This window comes from Dipodomys spectabilis, unplaced genomic scaffold, assembly GCF_019054845.1.
Source record: "Dipodomys spectabilis isolate Male_0828 unplaced genomic scaffold, ASM1905484v1 ptg000069l, whole genome shotgun sequence".
Lineage (NCBI taxonomy): Eukaryota > Metazoa > Chordata > Mammalia > Rodentia > Heteromyidae > Dipodomys > Dipodomys spectabilis.
In genome coordinates, this window is record NW_024870746.1 from 24,177,784 (window position 1) to 24,195,741 (window position 17,958).

The 17,958-nt window shown below is 44.0% G+C and overlaps 1 protein-coding gene across 2 annotated transcripts in view; it reads left to right on the forward strand.

Annotated features, from left to right (window-relative positions):
- Positions 1 to 622: 622 nt before the first annotated feature.
- Positions 623 to 17,958, forward strand: part of Nucks1 (nuclear casein kinase and cyclin dependent kinase substrate 1) — a 34,516-nt gene continuing 17,180 nt past the window's right edge. The window contains exons 1-2 of one of the 2 annotated variants that reach the window (XM_042682248.1): positions 623 to 886; positions 16,129 to 16,178. In XM_042682248.1, the coding sequence (XP_042538182.1) occupies positions 870 to 886; positions 16,129 to 16,178 (67 nt within the window). In that variant the 5' untranslated portion in view covers positions 623 to 869. The remainder of the gene's footprint in view (positions 887 to 16,128; positions 16,179 to 17,958) is intronic. The other variant, XM_042682247.1, reaches the window with a different exon arrangement.

Sequence of the window (17,958 nt, forward strand, 5' to 3'; positions counted from 1 at the left end):
GGGGACATAAATGACCCTGAGGAGCCTCTCTCAAGGACCAGAATGGATAATGGAATTGGGGGGTTGGGGGGGGGGGTGAACCTATTTCTCGATCTTGTGTCCTTACTCCGGCAGCGTGGCGGGACCTTGGAGACGTAACGCTAGAGCTCGGATAAGGGGCTTGTAGATTTAAGGTCAAATTTTTTGAACCTAAGGAATTTCCCTCCAAATCGGAAGCAGCCCCTTCGTGACGAATCTGCTACCTACCCCACGGGTTCTGAAACGGATAGATTTTCTCGGTGAGCAAAGCAGACGAAAAGTGAGGCCGTTATACCAACGCCAAAGGACGCCGAGTCCTATAAGATCCCAGTCGTTCCAACTTCCAAGCCGTGGCGAATCTGCCCCTCCGGCGGGGCAGCCAGGGGGCGGGCTGAACAGCGACCATTTTTGTTTTGCGGCCGTGCGCTCTCAGACCACCTTGACTAACAGGACCCCACGGAGGAGGCGGAGCCTATCAGAGGGCGGGGCGGGGCCAAAGAGACGTGATGATTCAAATGAACTAATGAGCAGGGCGCATCTGGCAGAAGTAGCCAATGAGCGGGCGTGTTGGGGCGGAGCGCACAAGCCCTAGTATGCTCGGTTGTACCGCAGCTTTGGCGCATTTTCGGCTGGTTTGATTCATCCATTTTGAAGAGACGGGGGAGCGGGGGGCTCGTCTGATCCAGGGACCCCGAACCAAGGAGCAGCGGAGTTTGAGACACCAGGAGCCCGGGACTCGGCGGCCGCGGCCTCCTCGGCCGAAGTTCGGGGGGGGTGGGGCGCCGAGTGCGCGGGGTGGGGGGGGGTCGCGGTCTTTGGCTTCTCGACTCGGTCCTGTTTGGACAGCGAACATGTCTCGGCCTGTCAGGTCAGTGCGGAGCCCGAGGCCTGGAGCGGGCGGTGGGGGTTGGGAGTGAGGGGCGAGGAGTGGGGGCCGCACGCCCGGAGTGGGCCCTCCCGGGTGCCCCCTCGGCCTCCTCCCTCGCGGGGCCCGCGCGCGCCCTTGGACGTGGGGGGGCCCCCGGCGCGCGGGGCCGGCGGCAGCGCGCCCGTGCGCGCGCCCTCCCCGCCCCACGCCGCAGCCCGCGCTCCGGTCGGCCCCGCCGCCTCCCCCCCCCCCCCCGCGGGGCGGGGTGTTCCCGAAGCGCCGGGGCCGGAGGGGGAGGGGTGAGGAGTCGTCGCTGCGGAGCAGGCCCCACCTCCGCGGAGCCCGCCCGGGAGCGCGGGGAGACGCTGGGCCCCGCCGCCGCCGCCGCTGAGGGCGGGAGACGCCGAGTGACCCCTGCCCCCGGAGGCTTGTGCGGGGACACCCGGCCCTGTGGGCTGAGCCGACGGGGGAGGGGGGCGGGTTCCGGGCAAAGGGGGAGGGGCCACGGAGTCGCCGGGCCCCGCCTTCCAGGCCGGGCGTGGGCGGGACTCCCCCGCCCCCCCCTTCTGGCAAAAGTGAGTTTGAGATCAAACCCCGGGACACAGTGGACGGCTGTCCTCTCCAGGCCCGAGTTTGGAGAGCTTTAACACCCCCCCGCCCGCCCCCATTCGCTTTGGCCTCGGACTGGAAATGCCCTTCCTCGGGGACACGTCCATTCCCAGGGAGGTGCGGGTTAACAGCGCGACCCAAATCCCGTGTGGTTCTCGTTCCACCCTCGCCCGGCCTACGCGTCTCGGGGTATGTCTGTAACCCTCTCGTTCTCGGGGCGTCTTTCATCCTGAAGGAAATAAATAGGTGTCGTTAGCCGTCAGACTTCTATTTTGCTCGTTTCAACAAGTTTGCCGCCCCTGTCCCTCGCGGCTCGGTGGGGTCGCCCTTCGCCGGCTTCCGGGCGAGGGTTTGGACGGTGCCATTCGCGAAGGGGTGTGGCCCAGCCCCGCTGGGGAAGCCTTTTTTTTTTTTAAAGGGGTGCGCTGTTGTAAATAAATACAACTCTTACTGCAAAGGAGTGGCTACTTGGTGTAGTGTTTTCTAAACGGTTTGTAAAGGTTTTTGAATGCCTGCATGTAGTCGCTTCCCCTTCGTTTCAAGTTTTGTGGGTAACAGGAGTTTTCAAAGAGTGGCTTGTGAGCTGGGAGGGGTTCGGTGGCGAACCTCTCTATCTGGATGCAGCTCCAGCTGGAGGGTGGTGTGGGACCGCCTGCTGCAGCTCCCGGAATGGGAATATGCTGAAAGTGTAGCTTTTCTTTCCACCATGCACCATCTCTTCCACTGTGAAAGTTTTCCAGGCTTTGGGCAAGGAGTCAGGATGGCTCTTTCAGATCATAGGATGGATACTAGTCAGTATACGCATGAATTCAGAATATTTTTTGTAGGAGTAGGTGGTGAAGGCAATATTGCAGTAAAGATTTCTTTTTTTGGGAGGGGGGGGAAGGGATGCTGATCCTGGGAATTGAACTTGGGTGCTCTCACTTTTCTCCTTGAGAATGGCGCTTTACCATCTGAGCCACACACTACACCGTTGTTTTTGGTGGTTAATTGTTGATGAGCAGCGTGGACTTTTCTGCCCAGCCTGATTTTTCGAAGGTCCCATCCTCAGATACAAACCTCCTGAGTAGCTAGGATTACAGACATGAGCCAGCCGGCCCAGCTACTAAACATTTCTTTTAGATTGCTTTTTGTCTTCTGAAAGTAATTACAGTGTGGTAAAATTAAATCAGTTTTCTTTTCTTTTTTCGGGTCCGGTCGTGGGGTCTGAACTCTGGGCCTGAGCGCTGTCCTTCAGCTCAAGGCTAACAACGCTCTACCACTTGAGCCACAGCGCCACTTCCGGTTTTTTGCTTTTTGCTTATGTGGTGCTGAGGAATCGAACCCAGGGCCTCAGTCATGCAAGGCAAGCACCCTATCACTGAGCCAACTTCCCAGCCCTAAGTCAGTTTTCTCTCAGCCTTAAATTTCAGATCACTTCTAATTTTGTTTATTTTTGGTGGTACTGGAGTTTGAACTCGGAACCTTGACTAAGGGACCTTGGTGCTTCACTAAGTAGGCTTTCTTAACATTTGGGCCATTCCTGCCAAATTTTGGTGTTTTTATTGGAATTATCTTATTTATCAGAATTTGTGTTCCCAGATTTAAACATTGGAACGGAACAGAGCTTTTTACTGAAAAACTAGATATTTTATATCATTGGGTGGGGATAAACATATTGAGCACATTTTAGTTTGTGTTTTGAGTCATTGGGATTGCTATGCTTTTTCTTACTCAGTGTATTAGTAAAAAAAAAAAAATGACTTTGCCTTAAAAGTAAAGTAACATTTTGGGTCACTTTCAGCTTATTTCAGAGTGACTTGGTCCTCTTTTTTTTTTTTTTGGTCCGTGGGGGGGGCCTGAACTCAGGGTCTGGCCATGTCCCTGAGCTCTTTTTCTGAAGGCTAGTGCTCTACCGCTTTGAGCCACAGTGCCACTTCCCGTTTTCTGGTGGTTAATTGGGGAGTAATATTCTCTCGGACTTTGAACTGCAATCCTCAGATCTCAGCATTTTGAGTAGCTAGGATTACAGGCGAGAGGCTCCCTGCTCCCAGCAGTGACTAGGTTTCTGATTATATTTTAGTGATAAAAGTCTTGCAATTTTTTTAAAGAAGTCTGTGATATGACCAAAAAGGCAGAAATAGTTAAATTTGAGTTTAGTTGTTTGTTAAATTTTTCATAAGAAGTTTTAGGGAAATGCTGTTTCAAAATATAATTGAATGGTCTGATAGGGCAGAGCATTAAACAACAGCAAAACACATTGCATTGACTTGGCTTTTACTAAACATGAAGCAAGTGTTGAAGAATATTGGTGTCAATTTTGCAGTTTTCTGTTCATTTTTTCTGGTAATAGTATTTCACTAACTTCTAAATGAAGCTAGTGATGGGCTGGTCTGCTGCAATGTAGTTATCACAATGAAACTAACACATTGCTTTTCTGATTTTATTGTGAAGATTGAACCAAGGGTCTCACATAAGCTGGTGGTATACCACTTAGCTATATCATCAGCTAGCAAATTATTTGTGGGTTTTTTTTGTTCTTTTAATGCAAGGTGGTTACTACATTTTATGTTTTGACAGCTCAAATATTTTGAGTCTTAGATTCAAATTACTAACACAAAAATAATCTTGGAAGTAGGAAGACAGCACCTAAAGTCAATTCCTCAGTTCATAAGGGACCATACTTAGTGGGTGTTGTTCAGCTTAGGACCTACGTTTCTTTATTCCAAGCCCTGCCTATTCTCTGACTATAGTGGTAATCAATTTACTTTCTGCTTGGTAAATAGTATTTTTCTCAGGGTTGACTAAAGAACATAGTTTGGGATTTTTTTATTTTAACTTTTCAGAGTGTTTCCATCCTTGTGAAGTGAAGCAAAATATTACAATACATGTCTTGCCCAGACCAGAACCCTGGTTTCTTAATCCAGCTTGGCATACTCTCCAAGGATTCTACACACCTAATAACAATAATCACTCAAAGCAATCTATTCTTTGCAACTTAAATGTGCTTGATGACACCTGTTGTTGGATACTAAAAAGTACAAAGAACTTATTGGGGGGGGGGAGTTAGTCATAGGGCTGGGAGTTCATAGACTTTCTTGCCTGGCTTTGAATGAGATCATCAGATCTCAGCCTCTAGAATAGATGGGATTACAGACATGAGCTACCAGTGCGTGGCAAATAGATTGTTTACTTTTAGATTAATTCTTTGTGGGTAATGTTTTAGGGAGAACATGACTAAAATATTTTAATCTGAGCATTTTTGTTCAGTATAATTTAAAAAATATTTCAGAGATATTTTGAAAATGTAGAGGTAATAGCAAGGCTGGATTTAGACTGTAAGAATCTGCTGTAGGAGACATAGCTGACATTGCTCACATGGTAGAGCATCAACCAGTGAGCAAAAGCCTTGGAGACCAATTTATCTGCCTCTAGTTTGAAACGACTAGAACCATTTATGTATGTTGATTGAACATTTGAAAGTGGTAGGTATACTGTGGTGCCCGTGGCTCATGCCTGTATTCTTAGCTACTCCGGAAGCTGAGATCTGAGGATCATGGGTCAAAGCCAGCCAGGCCATGAAAGTCCATGAGACTCTTTATCTCTAAAAAAACCCACCAGAACACCCCCCACCCCCCCAAAAAAAATAAAGTGGTAGGAATACTGTAACATACCATCGTCGTCTGGAGTACTTCTGTAATCTAATACTTCTTTATCTAATAAAAAGTTTTTTTTGTGTATGCCACTAGGACTTGACCACAGGGCCTAGTTCCTATCCCTTAGATTTTTCCACTTAAGGCTTATCTCTACTACCAACTTTTTGGTGGTTAATTGGAAATAAAAGTCTCAAAGACTGTAATACCAAGACTTGTCAGATCTCAGCTTCCTTGAGTAGCTGAGCCACTAGTGCCTGGCCTAATTTTTTGAATTTTTTCTCTAAGTAAATAAAGATCATTAAAAATCTTCATGTGTAAATTAGAGTTTACTACTAGGTAAATTTTTAAAACTTAGTCCTTAAAACTTGTGGGTTTCTAAATTTTGAATTGTGGACATTATGGACCTTCAGTGGCATAAATTGGAAAAAGTTCAGTCACTTTCATGTTCAGTAGAACTGAACTGAGCAGCTATACTCTGGCAGGTACTTTATACATATTTCAAAGTCATATATATATCCATATATATATACTTTATACATATTTCAGCAAGGTATACTCTTCCCATTTCATAGTTCCTTTTGACTATTAAGAGATGAAGCAGAAATTTGAATTCAGGTGAAGTCAACCAGTGTAATCCTACATGACACAATCATGAGGTGCTCTTTGTCATGATGGTAGCACACTTTGGAAGGGGTTGTAGCCCTTGATAGGAGTTCTGTCTGAGAGGACTGACTTTAAAATAAGATTTTGGAGAGTGGGGGCAAGTGGAGCAGTGAGTAATAGAGAATGAAAGAACTAAAGGAAAACATACATGGCAATGAAAAACAACCAAATGTTTAATGTGAGCCTTTGGATGGTGTATATTAGGTTGTACTTTTTTTTTTTTTTGTCGGTCGTGGGGCTTGAACTCTGGGCCTGGGCGCTGTCCCTCAGCTCTTCAGCTCAAGGGGAGCACTCTACCACTTGAGCTACAGCGCCACTTCCGGTTTTCTGGTGGTTTATTGGAGATAGGAGTCTCACGGTCTCTCCTGCCCGGGCTGGCTTTGAACCGGCCAGGTTGCACTTTTTAAGTATATGTATTTACTAATGTGAGACTATTAATTTCTAATTAAGTGAATAAATTCCAAAGCCACTTAATAGAGAATGAAAGAACTAAAGGAAAACATACATGGCAATGGAAAACAACCAAATGTTTAGTGTGAGCCTTTGAATGGTATATATTAAGTTGCACTTTTTAAGTATATGTATTTACTAATGTGAGACTTAATCTCTAATTAAGTGAATAAATTCCAAAACCACTAAATAGATAAGACAGTTAAAGTTTCAGAAAACCTCCACTGAATTTAGGTAATTAAATCCATTGGCTACTAAAGTATTATGTGACAAAAAAAAAAAATTACTATTTTTTTTGATCCGGTTGTGGGCCTGAACTCTAGGCCTGGGCGCTGTCCCTCAGCCCTTCAGCTTAAGGCTAGCACTCTACCACTTGAGTCACAGCGCCACTTTTGGCTTTTTTTTTTCCCTGCTTATGTGGTGCTGAGGAATCGAACCCAGGGCCTCATGCATGCAAGGCAAGCGCTCTACCACTGAGCCACCTTCCCAGCGTGACCAAATATTTTGTTGAATGAACAAAACAATTTATCAGAGTATAAGAGTAAAAGGAAAACCAAAGGCATTTGAAAAAAGGTTTAACACCTATTACATAACAATGGGTTAAAATAAGATTAAGATTAAAATGAGTAAATTTAACAGTGAAGGTTACAAATAAAGGCAAGCAGTTTTTAGGATCTTAAGCGCAATTAGTGATAAAACTAATTCTTGGGAGGGGTAGCAGTAGAGCAAAAAAGAAATGTTGGTGTAGGGAGACTTTGTTTCAGCCTCTTCTAAGTTTATGTAATACAGATGTTGAACGCCCTTGAGATTATAGTACTTTGTACTTGTAAAGCATTTTGCAATACCCAAAGCTTTCTCATCAGTTTCTTCTAGCTCTAAAATTAATTTCATTATCAAGGAGAAAGGTGATTACAACTAAAAGTTTATTTTTTGGAGTTTTTGTGTTTTTCCCAGAAATGCAAAACAGTGTCATGTACTGTGTAATTCTGGAAAATTGCATTATAGTCAATATGTATACACAAGTATTATTGCTGTGCTAATTTAATTCTATTTTTAAAAATCCTTATCTGCAAAGAGAAATAATTGTGACTTCATTACTCTAGAATCAGAAGAAGCTGAGGAGGCCTTGTCAAGGAGACATATTGTACACAATACAAGGAAACCTTTGACATGGTGAAGAACCACTTTGGTCATACTGGCATCCTTGTTTCATGGGGAAAATATATTTAGATTCTAGGAGGTGGAATTGATTGTAGTAGAATTACATTGCCATTTTTAAGATAAGTATCATAATTATAGATCTTTGAAATACTTTAGATGGAAGAAACCACTGGCTGTCAAAGGTGTTTGAGCTAAGCAATATCTTAAACCTATGTATTTAATTGTGTACTTGTTCTGTTTTCTGAACAAGTGATCTTCAGGGAGATTTCTTTTCCAGCTACTGTAGGTTGAAGTGTATAGAATCTTTTATCTGGTAAGATAAGACAATCTAGCCCGGTGCTGGTGGCTCATGGCTGTAATACTAGCTACTCAGGAGGCTCAGATCTGAGGATTGCAGTTTAAAGCCAACCCAGGCAGAAAAGTCTATGAGACTTGTAATCTCTGCTAAACTACCCAAAATGCCTGAAGTGGAGCTGTGGCTCAAGGGGTGGAGCATTAGCTTTGAGCAAAAAAGTCAGAGACAGTGCCCAGGCCCTGAATTCAAGTCCCAGGACTGCCACCAAAGGGGGTGTGGGGGGGGGGGGAATAAACTACTTGAGAAACTAAAATTTGACCAATAGGTTGAAATCCAACCTGCTGTTGGTTAGAACAGAGTAACAGACACAACTGTCTTGTCATCCAAGGACATGCCACAGCTGAGAAGCTTCATAACCCTTCAAAACAACACACACACACACACATACACGCGCGCGCGCGCGCGCTTTTCTTCTTAACAAGAATAGTGGTTCTCTAGAATCAAGAGACTTGCCCAGGCATCAGTGACTCATGCTTGCAATCTAGCTACTCAGGAGGCTGATAAATGAGGATTCCAGTTCAAAGCCAGCCTGGACAGACAATTCTGAGAGACATTTCTAATTTACTGAAGTAGAGGTATGCTTAAAGTGGTAAGAGTGCCAGCCTTAAGAGCGAAAGGCCAAGTGAGAGCCTGAGGCCCTGAGGTCAAGCCCTGGTACTTGCACAAAATAAAATAGAATCAAGAGACATAAAACTTTGGCTGGAATTATATCTATAAGAATGAAGCAGCTGGGTGCCGGTGGCTCACGCCTGTAATCCTAGCTACTCAGGAGGCTGAGATCTGAGGATTGCGGTTCAAAGCCAGCCTGGGCAGAAAAGACGGTGAGACTCTGATCTCCAATAAACCACTAGAAAACAGGAAGTGGTGCTGTGGCTCAAGAGGTAGAGCGCTGGCCTTGAGCTGAAGAGCGCAGGGACAGTGCCCAGGCCCAGAGTTCAAGCCCCATGACTAACAAAAAAAAAAAAAAAGAATGAAGCATTGTAACTTCTTGTTAGACGGATCTAAGTCATTTTGACGCACAACTTATTTCTAAGGTACAACTTCAGAGCTTTGGGTGAAGGATTGCTGGCCACTGCATCTATCTTGCTTGCTACCTTCCAGGTGATTAAGGACTCTAGATCCATTTTGCAGCCAGGACTTGATTTCTGTTCCTTTAGCACACAGTCCTATACTTAGAGACTCTAAATGTTGATGTACTGATTATTCCTCCAAAGCCCTATTTTTTTTTTTCCTGTTAAATGAAGTACCTCATACCATGATAAGTTTTCCCTTGTGATATAAGCCTAATGTGGTTGGGCTACAGGTTTTGACTCTGATGATTGCTCTAAATGATTTTAAAGATACTTCAGTCTCACCCATTTGAAGTTTGTCTGTTCCCAGTTGAGTAAGTTTTGCATTAAGCCTCTATTGGGGAGGAATCTGATTTTACCTTATCTTGTACTCATTAAAATATTCTGTGTGAATTTGAAAGAAAATGTTTTCCTCTGTGGTAAGCTGAATATTCTGTCATAAACTAAAATAACTTGAGTCCTGGGAATAAGTGTTAATTAAGGATTAGAGGTGTGGCTTTTAAGTGGTAGACCACTAAGGTAGAGCCAGAGCTTCAAGTTCAAGGCCCACTACCACTGAAAAAATTTAAGAAGTGTTCACTAAAGAGCCAAAATGTAACTAGTGGACCAAAACAAATTCAGTAAATGTTCAATAGGAAAACTGACACCTAGCAAATATGTGGCCCATCATTCAGATCTTACACCCTCCCTGGAATTTGTCTTACTCATTTGAAAAATTTAGAAACTTATTTCCTGTCATTTCCTTTCTTATTTTATTTGTTTATTCTGTCAGTGGTGGGGCTTGAAGTCTGGGCCTGAGCACAGTCCCTGAGCTCTTCAGCTTAAAATAAGTGCATTACCACTTGCGCCACACAACCACTTCTGGTTTTCAGGTGGCTAATTAGAGATTTAACTGTTGAGTAGCTAGGATTACAGGCATGAGCCACCAGCGCCCAGCTTCCTTTTTTTTTTTTTTTTTAATTTTCTTGCAGTCGTGGGGCTTGTACTCAAGGCCTAAATGGTGTACCTGAGCTCTTTTGCTCAGGGCTAGTGCTCTGCCTCTTTGAGACACAGCTCCATTTCCAGCTTTTGCTGGTGAATTGGAGATAAGAGTCTTAGAGACTTTGCTGCCCCAGCTGGCTTTGAACTGTGATTCTTACAGTTTAGCCTACTGAGTAGGACTAGAGGAATGAGCCACCAGGGCCTGGCTCCTGTAATATTCTTGCTTGTTTTTCTTTGTCTTGACGTGGTAGGCAAATAACCATTAAGCTACATCTTCAGTCTTTGAAAAGTGAGTGAGGTGCCAGTGGCTCAGGCCTGTAATTTTAGCTACTACTGCCAGCCCAGGCAGAAAATTAACTGTGAGACTCTTAGCTCCAATTAGCCATTCAAAAACCAGAAGTGGTGCTGTGGCTCAAGTGGTAAGAGCACTAGAGCACAAAGAGGCTCAGGGAAGGTGCCCAGGCCCTGTATTCAAGCCCCACAAGGCGAAAAAACAGTGAATAACGTAAGGCAAGTGCCAGTGGCTCATGCCTGTAATAATAGCTACTCAAGAGGCTGAGATCTGAGGGTCACAGTTCAGAGCCATGCTGGCAGGAAAATCGGATTCTCACACCCAATTTAAGCACCAAAATGCTATAAATGGAGCTGTGGCTCAAGTGGTAGTGTGCTGGCCTTGAGCAAAAAAGCTCAGGGACAGTGCCTTGGTCCTGAGTTCAAGCCCCAAGACACGTGTGTATGTGTATGTGTGTGTAAATAACTGAATAACTTAAAATGCTGTCAAAACCACATAGCTTCTTGTTCATTTATCTCTTTGAGAGCATAAGGGGGGGGTCACAGAAAGGTGGAGAACATAGGGTGAACAAATACAGCAGTGGTACTAGACACTGTTGTAAATGAACTATACAACTTGTGAGTGGGATGGAAGGGTAAAATGCAGAGAGCAAGGGAAGGGTTGACATTGTCTAAAAAGAAATGTACTCATTACCTAACTTTATAACCCCTCTGTACATCACTTTTATAGTAATAATTAAAAATAATACTAATAAACCATAAAGTTTAGGGAAAAGGAACTTGAAAGCCAATATAAATAAAACAATTACAAAAAAATTATCCTGTGCTGAATTCAACAGTATCCTGGCCTCAAGTGAACTAACATTTTTATATCCTGAAAATATCTGGCATGTCTTAATCATCCTTGAGAAATAAAAGAGTAAGAGGCATATATCCAAACTGTGTGCGTGTCTGTGTGCTGTTTCTGGAGTTTGAACTCAGGGCCTACGTTCCGTTGGTACTATTTCTTGGGTAGTTACCTACCTGCATTTATATGCTCAGGATAATCTTGATAATTATTCCTGTTTTGCACTTAAAATAAGTTCAGTAGTTGAAGGTTTAGATTTAGCTTAGTGGAAGAGCACTTGCCTTGAGGTCGGTCCTCAGCTTTGGGGGGGAAAATAAGTTCAGTGACAGGAAATTATTTACTCAAGGACATATAACTAGAGCCAGCCAGGTTTAAGTGGCTCATGCCTATAATCCTAGCTACTCAAGAGGCTGAAATCTGAAGAACATAGTTCAGAGCCAGCCAGGGCAGACTCTGATTTACAGTTAACCAGCATAAAGCTGGAACTAGAGCTGTGGTTCTAGCGATAGTGTCAGCCAAGAATGCTGAATGAGAACATGAGACCCTGAGTTCAAGCTCAGTAGTGGTACCTCCCCAAACAAAAGGAAGGAATATCTAACTTGTAAGTGGCAGAATAAATATCTAAATCTCAAATTTTCTTTTTAACCTCTGTGCTGTACTGAAAATAATTTTCTGTTGGCCTCCCAATTGTAGTTAATGTTCATTAAAATTAGAACATCCAGAACATTTGGTGACATGTGATCTCCCAATGGTTGGACAAATCCTTAACAGAGGCTCTACATTCCTGTCACTACTGACCTTCCTCGGTTCTTCAGTGTGGCCTCATTTTTTGAGCTTTATACATTGCCCTCTTTGAACTGCCCAGAGGGATCCCAACTTTGGCGCTCATCCATGTCCTAGGCCTTCCTTTGAAATCTTTTCTTGTTGGAATCCTCTAACCCCAAAGTTCATGTATATGATGCCAAGGTCTACCACTAGCTCAAGCCCTCTTGGACCTTGGCCTTGATTACCTGAATGACTGAATGGAGGGAAACACTTCTAGGTACCACATGGAAGCAGAGCAGAGTTCTTTGTTTCACAAAGTCTTTCAAATAGGTTTATTCCTTAACATTCTTTAGATGGATGGGATCTGGCCAGTTCCTCAGAAGCTTCAAGACACCATTCCTATTGTTGATATGTAAAATACTTGCCCTCCCCTTTCTTTGCCAGTCCTGGGGCTTGAACTCAGGGCACTGTCCCTTAGCTTCTTTTGCTCAAGGTTAGCACTCTACCACTTGAGCCACAGCACCATTTCTGGCTTTTTCTGTTTATGTGGTACTGAGGAATCATGCATGCTAGGCAAGCATTCTACCGCTAAGCCACATTCCCAGCCTTAGATGAGAGATTTTTTTAACTCAGCCTCCCACAAAGTCTCAGGGCATAAACAAAAAATATAGATGAATTCTGTGCCACAATGTAACATGAATGTACAATTCCTCATAGAATCTTTCCCATCTGAAGCCTCATGAGCATAGTCTTGACTGCACACGTTCCTTTCAGCATTCTGGTTCTGAGGGCCTGACAGAATCATCCATTGAACTCTATTGAATAGCACTTTACATTTTTTTCTAGCCTCCCAATTTTCTCCAAGCCTCCCACAAACCGTTTGCCAAAGCTTCTGAGCCACATGGTTGGATATAGTCTCAAAAACAGCCCCAGTTTTTTTTTTCAGTGTTTTAGCATTTTATGGTTACAGTATACCTGAGATGAGCAAGTACAACCTAAGGGAGGAGGGATTTTTTTTGGCTCACGGTTTTAGTCCTTTGTCTTCTAGGTGCTTTGTGGGCCTGAGGCAAGGCTGAAAGAAACTTGATAGCAGTTCCAGGGGAAAAAAATTTAAGGGATATGCCTCCAGTGACAAACTTTTAACTGGGCCCCACTCCCTAGTTTTCACCAATAATGCTGTAAAACTGGGAATCCCATCACTGGATTAACCATTGGTGTTAGAATCCACATTATTCTCTCACTTCCCCCATAACTCTTATGAACTGGCAACCTGCATTTAACACACGAGTGATTTGGTGAAACACTTCATATACAAATTATAATAGATGGGGTTGGGAAGGTGGCTCAGTGGGAGAGTGCTTGCCTTGCATGCTTGAGGCCCTGGGTTCGATTCCTCGCACCACATAAGCAGAAAAAGTGATACTGAGGCTCAAGTGGTAGAGTGCTAGCCTTGACCTGAAGTGCTGAGGGACAGCACCCAGGCCCAGAGTTCAAGCCCCATGACTGGCCAAAAAAAAACAAAAAACCAAACAACATTAAAGTAGTATTTAGTTTCTGGGGTTGAAAATAGCAAATTCTTCAGTATAAAGGAAACTGTCAATAAGGGCAGTTCATTAGATGTCTGAATGCACCAGTACAGTAGACATGCTCTATATTAATGATCTTCTTTTACCCTGATCCTTTGCAGATGCCCACCAAGAACATTTCTTGGGTTTGGTGTTCTTCATGAGGAAGGAATAAACCCTGACCACTAGAAGCTCACTTTCAGTAGGGGAGACAGGAGGTATTAAGAAAAGGATTAAGGATCTTGACAGGAAGTGAAATTTTATCTGAGAGACAATAATATGATCAGCCTTCCAGTACAAGTCAGTAGGAACACATGATAAGAAACAACAGACTTGGAGGAATTACAGGCTTCTTGAGTTGCTTGTTACTAGGTAGCAACTGATGAGCTCATAAAAGTTTTGAGATTAGATAACAGAATATTAAGTTTCTAACAGAACCCTCAAATTTGATTTCAAGAGCAAACAGTTAAAATATTTTGAGGAGCTGGGACTGTGGCTTAGTGATAGAGCAATTGCCTAGCATGCACAAAAGCCCTGGGTTTGATTCCTTAGCACCACATAAACATAAAAAGCCAGAAGTGGTGCCTGTGGATCAAGGGGTAGAGTTCAAGCCTTGATCACAAAGAAGCCCAAGCACAGTGTTCAGGCCCTGAGTTCAAGCCCAGGATTGACAAATGTGTGTGTGTGTACACAAATATATATACATTTGAGTGTCTACTTTTTACCTTGCCCTATACCATAAATTTGAATGTAAGGCATGGTATTTCTGCCTATAATCCTAGCTACTCAAGAGGCTGAGATCCTAGGATTGAAGTTCAAAACCAGCCCTGGCAGGAAAATCCCTATGAGACTCTCATTTATGCTTCCCACTTTAGTGGGGATGGCAGGCATGTGTCATCACACCCAGCTTTTTCCTTTTGAGACAAAGATGTCCTGAACCTTTTTTCTGGGCTGACCTCATACTGATTCTCTTAGGTGTGTGTTCAGTAGTGCATATTGTTGTACAACACTCCCAAACACCTCATCTTGCAGAACTGAACTGCCCTGCTCCGTGGCAACACCATTTTGACTTCGGTTGTTAATTGTTTGTGGAGTGTTTTTTTGTTTTGTTTTGGTCATTCGTGGGTCTTGAACTCTGGACCTGGGCGCTGTCCTTAAGCTCTTCAGCTCAAGGCGAGCACTCTACCACTTGAGCCACAGCGCCACTTCTGGCATTCTGCTGGTTAATTGTAGTTGTGGACTTTTCTTCCCAGGCTGGAAGGATCCTCAAATCTCAGCCTCCTGCATAACTAGGACTACAGGGGTGAACCCCTGGCACCCAGCCCATTCTGCTTTCTGACTTAAAAGTTTCACTGCTCCAAGTCCTTAGTGTATAGGTGGGATTAGTAGTCTTTTTGTTTTCCCTGTACTGGGGTTAGAACTCAGGGCCTGGTGTTTGCTAGGCAGTTTTTCTACCACTTGAGGCACTCCCATGGCTAAAGAATTTTCTTTCTTTCTTTCTTTTTTTTTTTTTGAGTGGGTGGTGGGGCCTGAGCTCTGGGCCTGGGCGCTGTCCCTCAGCTCTTCAGCTCAAGGCGAGTGCTCTACCCCTTGAGCCACAGCACCACTTCCGGCTTTTTCTGCTTATGTGATGCTGAGGAATTGAACCCAGGCCTCATGTATGCAAGGCAAGCACTCTACCACTGAGCCACCTTTCCAGCCCGAGTCATTTTTTTTTAATCTTCCCTAATGTGGAGTGTTTGATACTCTAAACTTGTCATGCAAATATAAAGTAAGATTGTCAAAGAAAATGGAAGGCAAAATTCCTTAGAATCTTCTTCCTCTTTCTAGAGCTGGGGGTGTGGTCGTTCATTTTTCCACATGAAAGCCCCAAGTATGTTTTCAGAATTTACTCCATACTTCCATATGGCAAATGAGGGATCAGTGCTTCCATTCTGACTGTACCTTTAAGTGGTGTCCGAGTGTCCTCTGCTGTTGTTAAGTGTAATGAGTAACATGCTTTTCTCCTAGTCCTCTCAGTTTACATTATAACCATTTAGGTCTGCAGTTGCTGTGCATGTTACTTAAGACTCTTTTGTAAGCTAGTCTGTTTGGGTTCTAACATTGAAACTTTCCTCTAACAGACAATTGTCAAATTTTCAGACTTAGAAAATACAGTAGGAAAATTAAGGCTAGTTTGAGATGTTAAAAGATAAGTTATAGGAAGTACTCAATCTTTTAGAGTCAAGGAGATAGGTGCACAAATTTGTGAGGCTTTCATAGTTTTTTAAATTATATGCCTTTGTGAATGGGGGAGAGTTTAACCACTATATAATGTAGACTGGTCTAGAACATGTGATCCTCCTGCCTAAGTGTTGGGATTAGAGTTGTGTACCGCCACATCCTACTATACACTCTTTAATAAAAAGCCTCTGACTAGACCAGTTGAATTTTTTCCTTCTTCTTCTTTGTAGTCATAATTTATTGTTAACCCTAATTTTTGTGCTTTATAATGTAACATAAGAACTGCTTTTGCCTTTAAAAAATGACTTAGGAACAATCCTACGTTTGTAGATAGCAGTAAGAATAAAATAATTTGGGGCTTGTAATATGTTTCTGTAAAGGATATATGTGGTAAATTAGTACATTTTGCTATCTTATGTATGTGTGTTTTAGGAGATTGACTTATGGAGAATGTCATTACTGAGTAAAGAGTATAAGTACAGTTTGAAGTCCTTTTCAATTCAGCTGTACTTTGTAATATTGTGAAGTATTGAGAGCTGTTGTAATTCTTATAAAATAAAAACATGTTCTACGATCTCCTAAATCTTACATTTCTGTGATCTTAATTGTAGTCTCTTCTTTCTACAGAAATAGAAAGGTCGTTGATTATTCACAGTTTCAGGAATCTGATGATGCAGGTAAGTTTTGTGATTTCACAAATTATATATAGGTCTGACCAGTGGAGGAAGTGACAATTTATACTTTTTTTTTTTTTTTTTGTCGGTCGTGGGGCTTGAACTCTGGGCCAGGGCGCTGTCCCTCAGCTCTTCAGCTCAAGGCGAGCACTCTACCACTTGAGCTACAGCGCCACTTCCAGTTTTCTGGTGGTTTGTTGGAGATAGGAGTCTCACGGTCTCTCCTGCCCGGGCTGGCTTTGAACCGTGATCCTCAGATCTCAGCCTCCTGAGTAGCTAGGATTACAGGCGTGAGCCACCAGCGCCCGGCTTATACATTTTTTTATATCATGCTTTAGTAATAAGTTGAATTTTTTTATTTTTAGAATGTTTATATAACTTATCAATGTCAAAGAGAACAAAAATTAAACTTGCCTGTGTTTTAGCTTTTTCGTTTCTCTTCTTTTTCTTTGTTTGCCAGTCCTAGGGCTTGAACTCAGGGCCTAGGCACTGTTCCTGAGCTGCTTTTGCTCAAGGCTAGCACTCTACCACTTGAGCCACAGCACTACTTCTGGCTTTTTCTGTTTATGTGGTACTGAGAATTGGAACACAGGGCTTCATGCATGCTAGGCAAGCACTCTTCCATTAAGCCACATTTTCAGTCTGTGTGTGTGTGTATGTATGCGTGTGTGTGCGTGTGCACACAAACGCACATATGTACATACATACTAGGGCTTGAGCTCAGCATCTGGACTCTGTTTTGTAGCTTTTTGGGGGGAGGGGGTCGGTCGTGGGGCTTGAACTCTGGGCTTAGGCGCTGTCCCTGCACTCTTCAGCTCAAGGCGAGCGCTGTACCGCTTGAGCCACAGTGCCACTTCCGGTTTTCTAGTGGTTTATTGGAGATAAGAGTCTCATGGAGGGCTGGGAAGGTGGCTCAGTGGTAGAGCGCTTGCCTTGCATGCCTGAGGCCCTGGGTTCGATTCCTCAGCACCACATAAGCAAAAAGAAAAAAAGCCGGAAGTGGTGCTGTGGCTCAAGTGGTAGAGCGCTAGCCTTGAGCTGAAGAGCTGAGGGACAGCGCCCAGGCCCAGAGTTCAGGCCCCACGACTGGACAAAAAAAAAAAGAACACCATACTTCCCATTTTAAAAAGCCGGGCGCTGGTGGCTCACGCCTGTAATCCTAGCTACTCAGGAGGCTGAGATTTGAGGATCGCGGTTCAAAGCCAGCCCGGGCAGGAGAGACCGTGAGACTCCTATCTCCAATAAACCACCAGAAAACCGGAAGTGGCGCTGTAGCTCAAGTGGTAGAGCGCTCGCCTTGAGCTGAAGAGCTGAGGGACAGCGCCCAGGCCCAGAGTTCAAGCCCCACGACCGACAAAAAAAAAAAAAAAAAAAAAAAAAAAAAGAGTCTCATGGACTTTCCTGCCCAGGGCTGGCTTTGAACCTCAATCCTCAGATCTCAGCCTCCTGAGTAGCTAGGATTGCAGGCATGAACCACCAGTGCCCGGCTTCTTGTAGCTTTTTGATCAACCACTTGAGCCAAGGTTCTATTTTAGGCTTTTTCTGTGATGAAACTGGAGATAAGGGCCTCATAGACTTTCCTGCCTGGGCTGGCTTTAAGCCTCGGTTGTCAGTCTTCTGAGTAGGTAGGATTCCAGTTGTGAGCCACTGATACCTGGCTCAGAAAGTCTTAGATCATGTTTTTAAACTTTTTTTTTGGCCAGTCCTGGGGCTTGTGCTGTCCCTGAGCCTCTTTGTACCCAAGGCTAGCAGTCTACCAAGTGAGCCACAGCACCACTTCTGG